General features: G+C 36.1%; 3 protein-coding genes across 3 annotated transcripts; 1 reads left to right on the plus strand and 2 right to left on the minus strand.

Moving 5' to 3' along the window:
• Positions 1 to 55: 55 nt before the first annotated feature.
• LOC127253995 (single myb histone 4-like) lies at positions 56 to 3,937 on the minus strand. Its single transcript, XM_051278829.1, has 6 exons — positions 3,665 to 3,937; positions 1,888 to 2,066; positions 1,577 to 1,661; positions 1,269 to 1,352; positions 339 to 906; positions 56 to 254 (listed from the first exon to the last, which is right to left on the minus strand). Exons 1-6 carry the CDS (start codon positions 3,812 to 3,814, stop codon positions 223 to 225), a joined length of 1,098 nt encoding a protein of 365 aa, XP_051134786.1. The 5' UTR covers positions 3,815 to 3,937; the 3' UTR covers positions 56 to 222.
• A 1,212-nt stretch (positions 3,938 to 5,149) lies between these two features.
• LOC127253992 (dihydrolipoyllysine-residue acetyltransferase component 3 of pyruvate dehydrogenase complex, mitochondrial-like) lies at positions 5,150 to 10,393 on the plus strand. Its single transcript, XM_051278825.1, has 19 exons — positions 5,150 to 5,373; positions 6,016 to 6,106; positions 6,798 to 6,910; positions 7,022 to 7,107; positions 7,194 to 7,234; positions 7,437 to 7,492; positions 7,584 to 7,658; positions 7,739 to 7,831; positions 7,991 to 8,239; positions 8,327 to 8,399; positions 8,577 to 8,668; positions 8,788 to 8,873; positions 8,959 to 9,034; positions 9,150 to 9,217; positions 9,296 to 9,362; positions 9,442 to 9,537; positions 9,620 to 9,722; positions 9,823 to 9,918; positions 10,015 to 10,393. Exons 1-19 carry the CDS (start codon positions 5,335 to 5,337, stop codon positions 10,083 to 10,085), a joined length of 1,671 nt encoding a protein of 556 aa, XP_051134782.1. The 5' UTR covers positions 5,150 to 5,334; the 3' UTR covers positions 10,086 to 10,393.
• Positions 10,394 to 10,983: 590 nt separating this feature from the next.
• LOC127253994 (uncharacterized) lies at positions 10,984 to 13,637 on the minus strand. Its single transcript, XM_051278828.1, has 4 exons — positions 12,929 to 13,637; positions 12,602 to 12,751; positions 12,060 to 12,380; positions 10,984 to 11,627 (listed from the first exon to the last, which is right to left on the minus strand). The coding sequence occupies exons 1-4, from the start codon at positions 13,334 to 13,336 to the stop codon at positions 11,217 to 11,219; spliced, it is 1,290 nt and encodes a 429-aa protein (XP_051134785.1). The 5' UTR covers positions 13,337 to 13,637; the 3' UTR covers positions 10,984 to 11,216.
• Positions 13,638 to 13,752: the final 115 nt, after the last annotated feature.

Genomic DNA, 13,752 nt, shown 5'->3' on the forward strand with positions numbered 1-13,752 from the left:
TTCGAAAATTACCTCTTGTAGTGTATCGTATCCCCCTTTACTTATAGCATGGTGTTGTATTTTTCGGGTTCAACATAGCATAAAGGAAATCAGTAGAGATGTGCAAAACTTCTAACTTGCAAAACATCGATCATCTAAGGGAACGGAGAAATTGGTGTGACTTCTTTCTCGACAGATCTTATGTACACCGAAGAATTAGTAGCTGTTAGCATACGAATGCAGCTAATTAATGCTTATGTATCCGTCTTGAGAACCTGGAAAAAAACGAGATACGTCGTTTAAAAGAAGTGAAAATTTATGGAGTCGGGATATGGCTTAAGGTAGCAACAAGGACTTACATTGTTGAAGAAACTCTTCACAAAGTGTCTGCATCACAAGTGCATCTTCAGCCAATTGCATGACTCTATCGGACTCCTTCATCGCCTGGGCTGCAACGAACGCTTTATTTTCTGCCTCAGCGACGCATCGCGCGGCTATTGAAGCTGCATCTTCAATAGTATCGGAAGGGTAGATGAGGTTAGACGTACAAACATCTTTAGTAGTATGGTGACGGTAGGTTACACTAGACTGCTGAAATGGTCTATGTCCGAAATCCCACTGCGCTGGACTCGGAAGTTCAGGATTAAATCCAGTCTGCAGAAATGGCCTTTGCGCGGTGAACTGATTAAATCCAGTCTGCAGAAATGGTCTTTGGGCGGCGAACTGATTAAATCCAGTCTGCAGAAATGGTCTTGCATCCCTTTGCGCAGGGGTTGTCAGCTCAGGACTGAATCCCGACTTCTGAAATGCATTAGGCTGCTGAAATGGTCTTTCTTTGACATTCCTTTGCGCCGGAGTTGTTGTCAGTTTAGGATTTAATCCAGAATCATTCAACTTGTAACGTTGATGGCCATGTTCTGTATTGCACTAGCAATGGAGATTTCAACATATAAGTTAGATACGTACAATTCTAACACAAGTGAGGATAAGCAATGCACAAAGTGTAGAAATTTCAATATGTAAGTTAGAAATTCGATGTCCACTTATCATAAAGCCATTTCAATTTACAAGTGGCAATCAGAACATAATGATTCAGGTCCCATAAATTATAAAGTGCTGACAAGCGAATCAAACTCATTTGCCCAGTCAGCACATAAAAAACATATTGCGTAATTGCTATGTGTTGTTAGTTCATAGTTCATTTGCAGCGTTTGTAATATCAAACAGCAGCCTAAATTCATAACATAAATTGCAAATGGGATAGTTTATGAGAGTAGAACTCAGCGTACCTTCCCAATTTTACCTCGGCCGGCAAGTCTACCCAACTTCGAACTCAATAACCTTCTGAAATTTGCATGCACTTCATACTTTGCCTGTCAAACACAAGGCATTGGAGATCAACATTTTAGATGAAGATTATGTGTAAATTTAACGAGCAAGATTGTTGAGTTGCAAGAAGCCAATTTAGATAAATGGATGTAATCCATAAAGCCCCTTTGTGATATAAAATGATCATAGACTAGAACAATGTCAAGGCCCCCTTCCTCAAATGTGCACAAATATTATGATAGTAGAAGAAATAGAATACCCATCTAACCTCAATAAACTCTGCAATTGCACTGAGACTAGAACCAGAGGGATCATTCAGAGCTGAAAGTGCTTCAGCTATCATTGAGCTGTATCTGAGACGATAAATGAAAGAGAATCTTTAGTATAATACCAAATAAGAGGTTAACAATACAATACATAAATATACACGCACACAACATACTTGCATATCTGGAACAAGATGTTATGATTTATGAAAGGCTTACAAAGCAAATGTAGAATGGTGAAAAAAATTGAAGCTTAAATCAGACTAAAAGGCGACATGCTTAAATTCCAGATATATTGAAAGAATTAACATACGTGGGGGTGGTTCGGCCATCCGGAGAGCTCCGGCGAAGGCTTCCGTTTGTTTTTTCCTTTGACTTAGAAACAGGAGAACTGGTTCCAGTTTTGGGTGACTCAGCTGTTGATGTAGTTACATTTACTTTGGGAGTAGTAGAGACATTTCCCTGATTAGCACCCATGTTCCGCCATTTGTCCTGATTATTTACCCAATAAAGTGATTAAGAAATTTATTTTCACAATATATAAGAAGAAAGGACTAGATGAGAAGCAGCCAAATTATTTGCTTAAAGACTTTCAACATGATAAACAACCTATCATTAAAATTCCAAAAATGCATTCTCACTATAACATACACTTAAAAATAGCATAACAACATAAGAGGAGCTTAGATGACCTTGATAAGCAGGCTCGGAGATATTCCACAATAACTACAGTCTACAGCATGGCCATGTGCTTAAAAGTTTCAAGATTCAATTTCTAGGTTGGATAGTTACAAAGATGTTTAGTTTTCACCATGATAAACAGCTGGATATTATTATGATCAAGTTCACAATTTGCACAAATATATAAAAGAAGATTCATGATATATTAACATATCACTACGCAAAATCTAGTATGTATTATTCAGTTTAGCATAACCATTATTTGTTTCGCGGAGAGAGTTGCACTACTGGAGCCTGGAGGAGGTCATACAGGTCTTTGTGTGATGAGTATTTGGAGCAAAATTCTACATAATTTAACATTTTTCAGGAATTTCTCCCAATCTGAACATTTTGCTACCAAGAATCCTTCAAAACACACATGTTACTGGCATTCTTAAATATTTTCTTTTTCAGCGTACTTGCCCCAAAGTTATTCTCATTTCCTAGTTTATTCCTTATTATAGAAACCGCTCACAGAAGGTTGAATGTGCATAAATCAACAGTCAAAGACTTCTTATTTTTTCTTCTTTTTTTTTTTTTTTTGTGTGTATTCCTTTAATTATAGTTAGTCTTCCAGTTGTAGAAAACCTTCCCCAAGGACCAAAGCAGAAAGACAAAAGTTTTTCAATTGACATATTTTAAGAGGCTTGAAGAGATCAAATGGCTATAATGACAAGAGAAGTATTAGAGCATGGAAATCTATACATACTACACATATACATCTACCTTCTAACACAAACAATGCTTCCTTGCTTGAACAATAATCTGACACATAAGACAAGCATGCACTTTCTATATACTCTTAATAATATAATCTCAAACTTCAATGGATGTGTGTGGATGTGTAACTTGAAAAACAGTAACAATTCTGCAATAAAATAAGCCCCCAAAGTAGACATTGACAAAATTATGAAACCAACAATGATCATGTGAAATTCAGGCGTAAAAACAAGGAGGCTTCTAATCAAATAGTACTAGGACATATTCATATTATTCTGGCCAAAGACACTAAAATATAAAACAACCACTCAACCTTTCCTCCCAACAACATCAATCACATGGAACTATATACAACAAATCAATAACATCTCAAACATACTAAAATAATCACTCTGCATTAGCATACACATTTGAAAAAACCACAACTGTAAAATAGTGCGATAACATGCATTGATGATGGACAAAAAAAAAACAACACACACAATGTGGTCCAATTCATGATTTTAGAACCACTGTGTACAGTATATCGACAGACACCAGTGACTAATCAAAAAGATCAGTGCGCCATATAAGATCAAACTGCAACCAGAAAAAAGAGAAAAAAAACGACCGATAAACGAAAATTGAATGCAGGAGAAGGGAAGAGAAACCTTGAGGTCGACATTGGAGCGGTTGACAAGCGTCGGCGCGAATTCTGCGTCTACAATAATATTCTTCCACTTTCCGACTCCGTGCTTCTCCACCCCCGCCCTGAGCGCTGCCTCCTCCTCCGCCGTCCACTTTTGCTTCTGATTACCCATCACAGTTGTGCTCTTCCGCGAATTGATCGGGATTCGTTGCCACGGTGACGATCAAGGCCAGAAATCGAATGATAAAATCTTCTTCACGAATCACGGAGACGCTCCTTCCCTCCCTCCCGCTCAGGGAGACTGGAAAACTTATTCCTTTTTCTAATAGTACCTCCCCAATAATATTTGCTCTTTGTTATTATTTTTGAAAATATTTTTAAAATTAATAAAATATTTTTAAAAATAAATAAATAAACTATTTCGAATAAGGATAAATAATAGTAGGAAGTAAAATATTAAAGTTGTATTTTTTTTGTGAATTTTACTGCATATTTTTATTATATAATTTTTTAAAAATATTATATTAAATAATTATTTTTTTATATTATACTATAAATTTATTATATATTTAAAATATCATATCAATTCATATTTATATAACAATTATTTAAATTTTAACTTTTTATATTACCAATATAATTATCAATACCAAAATAAATAAATAAATAAATTCATCTGAAAACGAACAAATTGAATATAAATATAAAAATTATAAAAAAAAAAAAACAAACACATCCGTAGTAACTACTATAAATTGGAAGGACTATCAAATACTCTATTTCGTGTCTTTATTACTATTTTTGTTCGTACCAAAACAATAGTTTTATTTTCATAAATAATTATATTACTATATAACTATCATTACTCTTTCATTGTTATTACACAATTATCACTATCTTTTATACTAATATATTTATAAGGACAAAAATATCTTTTACCTATATTTTTTACCTATTATCAATATAATATCAATATTCTTTAAATATCGTGCGTAACACAACTAAGATTATAACTCCGAAACAGAGAGAGAGTAATTGAATGAAGCCTCACAATTATTCCTACAATCACGACACACAAAAACTGGTTTTGTTTTTGTTTGAACTAGATATTTTTGCTATACATTCACAATGTTTGTGTCAATTATACTAAGATAATATTGGTATTTTATATTGAATGTTGATTTTTTTTATTTATTAAAACTATAAAATATATCTCAATAATTCTAATTTAAAGTACTACTTTTATATTTTTATTTTCTTTTATTTCAAATTATTTTTTTTAAAAGATAATAATTATACATTAATATAAAAATATTATTTAATTTTTATTTATATTACAAAAACTTATCATTGCACATATAATAATAAAAATAAAAATAATATTAAATCCGAGAGTGGGGTGTATGTATAAGCTAAAATAGAGGGCGAAATAGCGATGCCCGACGTTTGTGTGCTATTCACTGACTTTCCTATTTGAGTTTGATTTTGATTTGTATTTGTATTTTTTATATTCAACAAATAGCGGCCTCCTTTTCGGGCCCATCTCTTCTTCTCTGTGTCGTGCCCTTCTCTTCTCTTCTCTTCGCTCGATTTCAATTCACAAAAGAAACCTTCTCACTCGTTTGTATACACACATATATTGGCCATCTTAAGGGATTTGATCTTTGTCTGGTGTGACCTCGAGATTCCGACATGCCGCCCGCTGCTCGAATTCTCCATCACGCTAAGAAGGTACTCCATTCATCGCTCTCTCTCCTTATAATTATTTTAAGAAAGCAGATCGTCAGTTTGTGCGCTTGAATGATTTCAATTTTATTGGGCAATCTGTGTGTGATTCAGTAGATAACTCGATGTGATATCTGATTCGGATCTTACTTGAGCTCGGTGTTTTATTTTTTTTGGTTAAAATGTTAATCTGGAGACTTGATTTCAGTTTATTGCGCAATCTCTGTGTCCTTTTGGCCTTTCCTTGTTGTCGTTTCGATGATTGACGGAGATGGTTTCGGTGAGTGTGTTTTGTAAAAATTTGGAGTCCATATTGGAAGGAGATAGTTGTAATATGAGGGGGTTCATGAGTGGTGGGTTGGTACTATGGAACATCTGTCTTATTGGATTCATGGTTGTAAGAACGATTGAGGATTTGATAGTTCTTCATTTTGGGAATGAAAAATGGCAATTGTTGACTGTGTTTGCTCTCTCTGTTTGAGGTTAAAGGATGCTGATTTTAAACTTCCATGACCAATTAAATCATTATCGCTTTTATTGTGAAATATCCTTTTGCCAGAAGAAAAAGGGAAGCCTTATTCCTTGATGTAGCATCGAACATATACTATACTTTGTCTGTAGCTATCTAAAAATTCCTTTCGCTTACAGTTCCAACAAGCACGTAATGCTTTACAAAGTCATGGACTTTCTGTACGGTGGTTTACAAATGATGCGAGGCCATTGACTGATAAAATAGACTGTAAGTTTCTCAGCTTTGCTTTAACAACATTGCATATCATCAGTATTTCTACCACATGGCTTAAGTTGAGGTTTTGCTTCCTGTCTGTCTTTGTAGCTCCTTAATTTTATTAGTTCCTGCCTTAAAATATTATTGCAGTGGTAAGTATGCAGTCCACAGCACCTTCGATTGATGTATTTAATTGAATCACATGTCCTTACTGTTAACACTAGATAAAGTTTCAAATCCCCTTATTCCACTTTATGTATTTAACTTGCTATAGTTTACTTGTAAACAATTGTAGGTCAAGTTCCAAATGGCAGGACCTATCTAAAGTGATAATAAGTTGATAGTTTTGAAGTCTTTATAATTTAAACTTACACATATTAAAATTAAAAGGGGTGTATAAACTATAAAGCAGCCAATCTGTCAAGAAATTCTGTTTAGATGGTGAAAAGGAATTATATAATTGGTTTTAAGTTTTAGAGGAGTTCAAGAACCAATATATGATATTTACATTTTGTTAGATCTTTGGCTTCTTGCATGACTTGACTGGTGCAGCTGCATCCAATTCTGTGGCAAATATCGAGGATGTCAATAAAGATCTTACACTGTAGTGCTGCTGCATATGTCACACATATATTCTATATATGCCTTAGCCTCTCTTCTCTTTAGAAAAAAGCTTGATTTGAGTGTTTTCTGTGTTAACTAGATATTTCAAGGCCTAGACCTCTTGGTAGTGGACCTGGGGATAAGAACAGCATTCCAAAAAGCTTCAATGGAGGCATTTCTAATCTATGCTGTTCGTCAGCTGAAGGAACCATGGTGATTGAATTTCTTGGAACATTTTCTATTTGTGTTTTCTGGTGTTGAATGTAAAATTTTTGTTAATTTGGGGACATTATGGAAACATGGGATTTGAATTATGTTATGAAGATAACCGGGCTGGGAAGGAACCAGGGAAGTTTTTTTTGGACTGCAAGGAAGGGTAATGCACCAACAATCGGCGCATTATACAACAGGTTACAGCATCTCCAGCGGCCCATTTATCTTTCTATATTATAATAAACGCAATTCTTGCTGACCTGTCTGAAATTGTCTGTTTCAGTCAACCACTGTATTTGGCCAGAAGCTTTTCATCCAATTCAGGTCAGTACATAATCCCAATAGTTAATGTTTTTGTTGGACTCAGGCTATAAAAAATGAAGGAATGGCTTACACTTATGGATCTTAAAATTTGTCTTCAGTTGTACAAGTTAAATCATCCTTAGATAACCTTTTTCTAGGATTTGCATATTTCAATACTTGCCCACGGATTGTACTTACTGCCAAACATGCTGCTGTGTTTCAGATCTTCCACCACACCAAGAGATTGGAATGCCCTCACTCTCGCCTACAATGACAGAGGCATGCATCTGCCAAAAGTTCTCCCTAAATCACTTCTCACTTCAACATCCACAAATATCATACTAAGTGTTTCTTCTTTTCTATGATATAGGGTAACATTGCAAAGTGGCTGAAGAAAGAGGGTGACAAAGTAGCTCCTGGGGAAGTACTCTGTGAAGTGGAAACGGTATGGTTCCCTCGATTCTCTAATCTTCCTCAAAACGAGTGCGATTTGTAAATTCTAAGTTTATTTCTATTTATGCAAAGGACAAAGCAACTGTGGAGATGGAGTGCATGGAGGAAGGGTATTTAGCAAAAATTTTGCGCGAGGAAGGATCAAGCGGGATTAAAGTTGGAGAGGTATGTATCTTGTAGGAAGTAAAGGAATTCGTATGTGCATTGTCTCATACATTTTTTTTAGTGAATGGACATATATTCAGGATAGGTAACAGGCTTTGGAATCAATTTATATAGGTTGCCTTATTCTTTCATACTGATGTACTATCGGATTGTCTGTAGATAATTGCCATAACTGTTGAAGAGGAGGAGGACATTGCAAAATTTAAGGACTACACACCTTCAGCTTCTGGTGCTGCATCCTCACCCGCACCTGAAAAACCCTCTGCTCGGGCTCCACAAAAAGAAGAATCTGCACCAGCACCTGCTGCTGTGCCTGAGGCCAAAGCACCAAAACCTAGTGCTCCATCAGCGGGTGGAGATCGTATTTTTGCCAGTCCTCTTGCTAGGAAACTTGCGGAAGATAATAATGTAAAATGAAATGCTCTAGTCGGATGGTGGATTTGTTTACGTGCACAAACTAGTGCTCATGCAATGTGATTTCGTACATCATTTCAGGTATCACTTTCAAACATCAAGGGAACTGGTCCCGGGGGGCGCATTGTGAAGGCTGATATCGAAGATTATCTAGGTAGTTCTCCTTTTTATTTTTTCATGTGGCTCAGTGTCTGTGCCCCCTTAGAGGTTTCTTAATTTGTGACTTTGTGTTGTTTTGGATTCGCTTCTTTGCTGAAGTCGGTTAATTGATTTTGATTCTAGCAACTTACCTTAATTTCTTTTTCTTTTCTTTTCTTTTGTTTATTTGTAGCTTCACCTGGTAAGGCTGCTCCTAAATCTGATGCTGCTGCTATTTCTACTTCTCTGGATTACACCGACATTCCACATTCGCAAATTAGAAAGGTATGGGGCTGGTTGTCATTACACTAAAAATGTTATAAGACAGTAAAGGAAGTTATATGCATTGAGTTTTTCATCAAAACTAGTATAGCGGCTGATGCTTATTTTCCGTTCCGTGGCAGGTGACAGCATCGCGATTGTTGCAATCAAAGCAAACAATCCCACATTATTATCTTACTGTAGATACATGTGTTGACAAGCTTATGGAGTGAGTATCCAGTCTTTATGCAAATGCTGATTTGCTTCGACCAAACTTTTTATACATGTCTTGATTAATTAATACTTCTCTGCAGACTGCGCAGCAAGCTGAACACATTGCAAGAATCTTCAGGCGGGAAAAGGATTTCCGTCAATGATCTTGTGATTAAGGTAATCCCGACTTTTGGTTACACCATGTCAGCTTCTCTTTTTTTTTTTTTCGTATTCATTAGTTGAATATCGAGTTTCTTGCAGTTGGTTTATTTGATGCTGTTTGAATGCGCAGGCTGCTGCATTGGCTCTTAAAAAGGTTCCTCAATGTAACAGTTCGTGGACAAACGACTACATCCGCCAGTAAGTGTGCTTAGCAAATCAAAGTCATGGTCGACTTAACATGGCTTCTAATTGAAGCATCTTCTATGTCTGATACAGGTTTCACAATGTTAATATCAACGTCGCTGTCCAAACAGACAATGGATTGTATGTTCCTGTGATTAGGGTAAGGTGTTGTTTGTGTCATAGGCTTATCATACACCCCAGCAACAGCAATTCTCTGATCCTACTTTTGTTTTTTATAGGATGCTGACAAGAAAGGTTTAGCGACAATTTCCGATGAAGTTAAGATTCTAGCTCAGAAAGCCAAAGAAAACAGCTTGAAGCCAGAAGATTACGAGGTACCAAAGAACCCTCAACGACGTGCTTTCACTGAGACTACTTAACTGCACCATATTGATCTTGAAACTTTTATGGCTGCAGGGTGGGACGTTCACAGTGTCGAACTTAGGAGGTCCGTTTGGAATCAAGCAATTCTGTGCCATAATCAACCCCCCTCAGGCAGGCATTCTAGCCGTTGGATCAGGTAAATCATCTTCCATCCAATGTCAATTTTTCTTCTTTTTTCTTTAAAGTTTATAGACATCGGGCTTCGTTCTCACTCAAATATCCATCTGAACAAGCAGCTGAGAAACGGGTTATTGCTGGCGCCCGACCTGAACTTTATAACTTTGCATCGTTCATGACTGTGACACTAAGCTGTGATCATCGTGTCATCGATGGTAAGTTGCTCGATTGGCTTCTACTAATGATATGCAATTATTTTTGTTTTGGCGAAAAATTCAACTTCTCTAATGAAATGAACTGGACTTATTCAGGCGCCATCGGAGCAGAATGGCTCAAGGCCTTCAAAGGCTACATCGAGAATCCAGAGTCTATGCTGCTTTAAACCGGTTTTGAAACTGACATTTTCCTTCCAATTCTTTTCTGTAGTTTTACAGATTGATGATTATGTATGCTTGTTCGAAGCAAATGTTGTTTTGACATGGTTTTCACGGATGCTCTGTTGGGAACTTGGTCGAAGAGGGGAACATAGTCCTTTTTTCCTGTTTTTGAATAATAGGTGCCCCTTGCTTAGGCAATGAATGTCCCAAGTTCCCTGAGGTTGAGATTTGAATTGAATTGCCAAGGATTTTCTTTGCCATATTGAAGATACATATCCTGGAAATAAAATTTTCTTATCCATCTTTTGAACTAGCTCCAATATGATATGATGGATTGTGTCTGTTTTCTTGAATATGGGAATATAATTATACCAGAGATTCTTAAGAACCTGTTTTATTTAGAACAACTAATGTTCTCATCTGCACAACACAACAATCACAAATTTGGGTATTTGAAGACCAAATGCTCAACAGAAATGCACATTTTATGGATAATTTCCTCCTCAAACAAGTCTTAGCATAAAAATAGTATTCCTATATGGCTCTATATCTTAATAAGAAATTAAAGATTTTCTGATGCAGACATTTTAACACACACTTTCCAATAATATTTAGCATCACCAGTAATGATAAACAGGAGCTGAACAGCATTTTGAAGTAATTCGTGCAAATTGTATTTCTTATTCTATTTGATTTCAACAAAAGGAATACGAAGATTGGAGCAGAGGATACTTACAAGGATCAGTTTGTGAACATCGGACATGAGCCAATAAGATTGTCGACATTCTTCAAATATACAATTTTGATTGCCCATTTGACAGAAAATTGCCAATACTCAATCCATACACATATGTTATATGTTGATCATAGAGACCTAATTTCTCATCAAATCAACTGTTCCACATTGCGTCAACACAAATCAAGAATTTAGAATGGCTCAATACGTTTGTATATATATTGCAAAATCATGAATAAGATCTTGTTTCAAAATTCCAAAACTGAGAACAAAAATATAGCAAAGCACAAAGGCTACAGGCAAGTTTTCACAATCTACTACAGGCAAGTTTTCACAATCTAATTAGTGCTCGATAGTAAATGAAAAATGGAGAAAGATAAAGGGATCATAGGCGTGCCACTTACTTTCTTCTCCTCTTTCTTTTAAGTGTCTGAAATTGTAGTGGGACTGGAAGGGTTGCCATGAAGACTTGATTATGTCGCATAAACTTGCAGCCTAAGTACTCATAATGTGTTCTTACCGTTAAGGTATCCATCCGAAGATCCTTGGCTATATCTGAAGGCTCAGTCTTGAAGTCATCAATAAACAGAGTGAGCACCAAAATGTAGCTGATGAGAAGCTTTTGCTTATCTTCTGGAATTCTTGATTTGCTTGTGACGTTAAACATTGAGGCGAACTTCTGGTACAAGAGACTAGGCATTTTGTGGCCCTTTGCAGACGATACACCATCCATAGAATGTTTATCCCTGAACTTGATGAGATGAGTCATGTAGGACAATATGCTGGCGACTTGCATTCTCTTTGACTCATCCTACAAGCAAGAGCAGAGAAGAAAATGATCAAGGAAAATAAATCAAATTATTCAAATCAAATATTGATTAATATGTTCACTTCATTGAGCAATGGCATACTCTCAGATGAAGAAGATAATTGAGGGGATCCTATCATTTGAAAAATAATTCTAACATTAATGGTTCATAGCAAAGGTTAATATTTTTGCATGTTAAATTGTAAATACATCAATCGAATGCTTCATTCACAGAATTGTTCATTTAAAACTCTAACTTAATTCACTTCTAATTCAGATCCAGAAGGGATTCAAGATGCTAAATGACATAAAATAGAAGAAAAAGAAAATAAATGCAGTACTAAAAAAATAATTCTTGTAAGCAGTACACTATTTAAAATAACATAAAAGTAAAATTTAGGATGCCTAGAAGGCAGAGATTGCTAAAATGCTCACCTCAACATCATGCAATTTATCAAATCGGTTGCATACAAAAGACGGGTAGGCACTAGGATCCATTCCAGTTCCAGCTTCAGCAAGCTCAAAAACATCCAGAAGGTAATCCCAATCTCCTTTCAAAATTATTTGGTCGAGTGGATATGCCATATCTGGTGAAGTAGCATCCAGATTATAAGGTGGAACATTTTCAGCATTCACTGTAGAATTAATAGCTTCAAGTGCCTCCTTGTTTATCTCGATTGCTTTTAACTTCTTGTCCATCTCTTCTTGAGTTCCCGGTGGACCTTCTGTTTGTCGCAGGATTTCTCGCTTCATATCCTGAATTCATGATTTCAAACAACACCGCCTCGTTAGAGTGCTCAAATTATTTAAGATTTTGACACAAACTATTTCTCCAGTAATACATCTGCACATGAATTTAAATGTTATAGCTAAAGATTAACCATTTCATCTCATCATCATCATCTACTTCATTGTTCCATATTCAAATAGTAAAAATATGCAAATAATTTATCGTCTAGATAGAGTTGGGCGAGTACCCTTCTGAGATCCTTCTTTGTTGAATACAATACAGTCAAATTTTTAAACTGATTATTAGAACTCTCCACCATGATTTCTTCCTTAGGTTCATCCCCACCCTCATCCTCAGACGGCTCCTGTTCTTCCAGTTTCGGTTCCAATCGAAAAATCTGCCGTCATACAAACAAACACAACATTAAAAAAGAAATTTGCAAAACCCAAACATCTCAAATCATGAAAACAATTTTGTTTTTCGCTTCCAATCTAACAATCCTGAAGAACTAGCACTCGGATTTATCTTATCACATCAAATAAAACTAACAAAACAGAGAGAATGAAATAATTACCCTATTCGCGGCAATGGGAACCATTTTCAAAGTTCGTGACTCTTTATCAAACACTCCAAGAGCATAATTACATAATTGTGGCACCGTAGCCTCACCGGTATAGTTAGTTCCGACAAAATTCACATTGGACCCTTTCACTCCAACCGCCACCTGCATCCTGGGGTTCTTCGGATTCCGAGATTTCACATTCCTGTAAATCTTTACACTAGAACTTGACCTTGTCGAATTCTTCAGCGGATCGTAACCAGACGGAAAGTAACCAAGTACAGGAGCGGTTTTGTTTTCCGCAGTCTCAGAAATAACTTTGATTTTCACATCCAATGTTTCGCTTGCTCCCCCTTCTATTTTTGCTTCGGATACTTCTTCAGATAGCACTGTTTCTCTTTTCTTTCCTCTGGATTTGCCCATGGCTCCCTAAACTGTTTTCTGCGCAAAACAGTGCTACTACTTAAAAACCCTAATTCCAAAAACCTCTGAATTCAAAATATTACTAAATCCGTAGCCGGACACCGTCGTGGTTTCCAACGCAGCATATCTGATAGTCTCGGAAAAGGCTCGGCCTGTGCGAGAAGACGACGTGGCTGGAAAAATAGGAAAATGAAGGCGGAGACGCCGACGGGAAGCGGAGGCGAAGAAGAGAAAACGGCGGCCGTTGGTTGATGAGGGTAGGGTTTATTGATATAACTATTTCTCTTTCAGTCCTTTAATTTTTTTTTTCTTTTTATTCTTTTTTTAATTGAAAAAAATATATACTACTCTCTACTTCCCAATTTGAAGAGCTCTTTTATAGTTTCGTAATAAATTAAAAATAATATAAATTTATT

Source organism: Andrographis paniculata, unplaced genomic scaffold (genome assembly GCF_009805555.1).
Source record: "Andrographis paniculata isolate CXL003 unplaced genomic scaffold, ASM980555v1 Contig52END, whole genome shotgun sequence".
NCBI lineage: Eukaryota > Viridiplantae > Streptophyta > Magnoliopsida > Lamiales > Acanthaceae > Andrographis > Andrographis paniculata.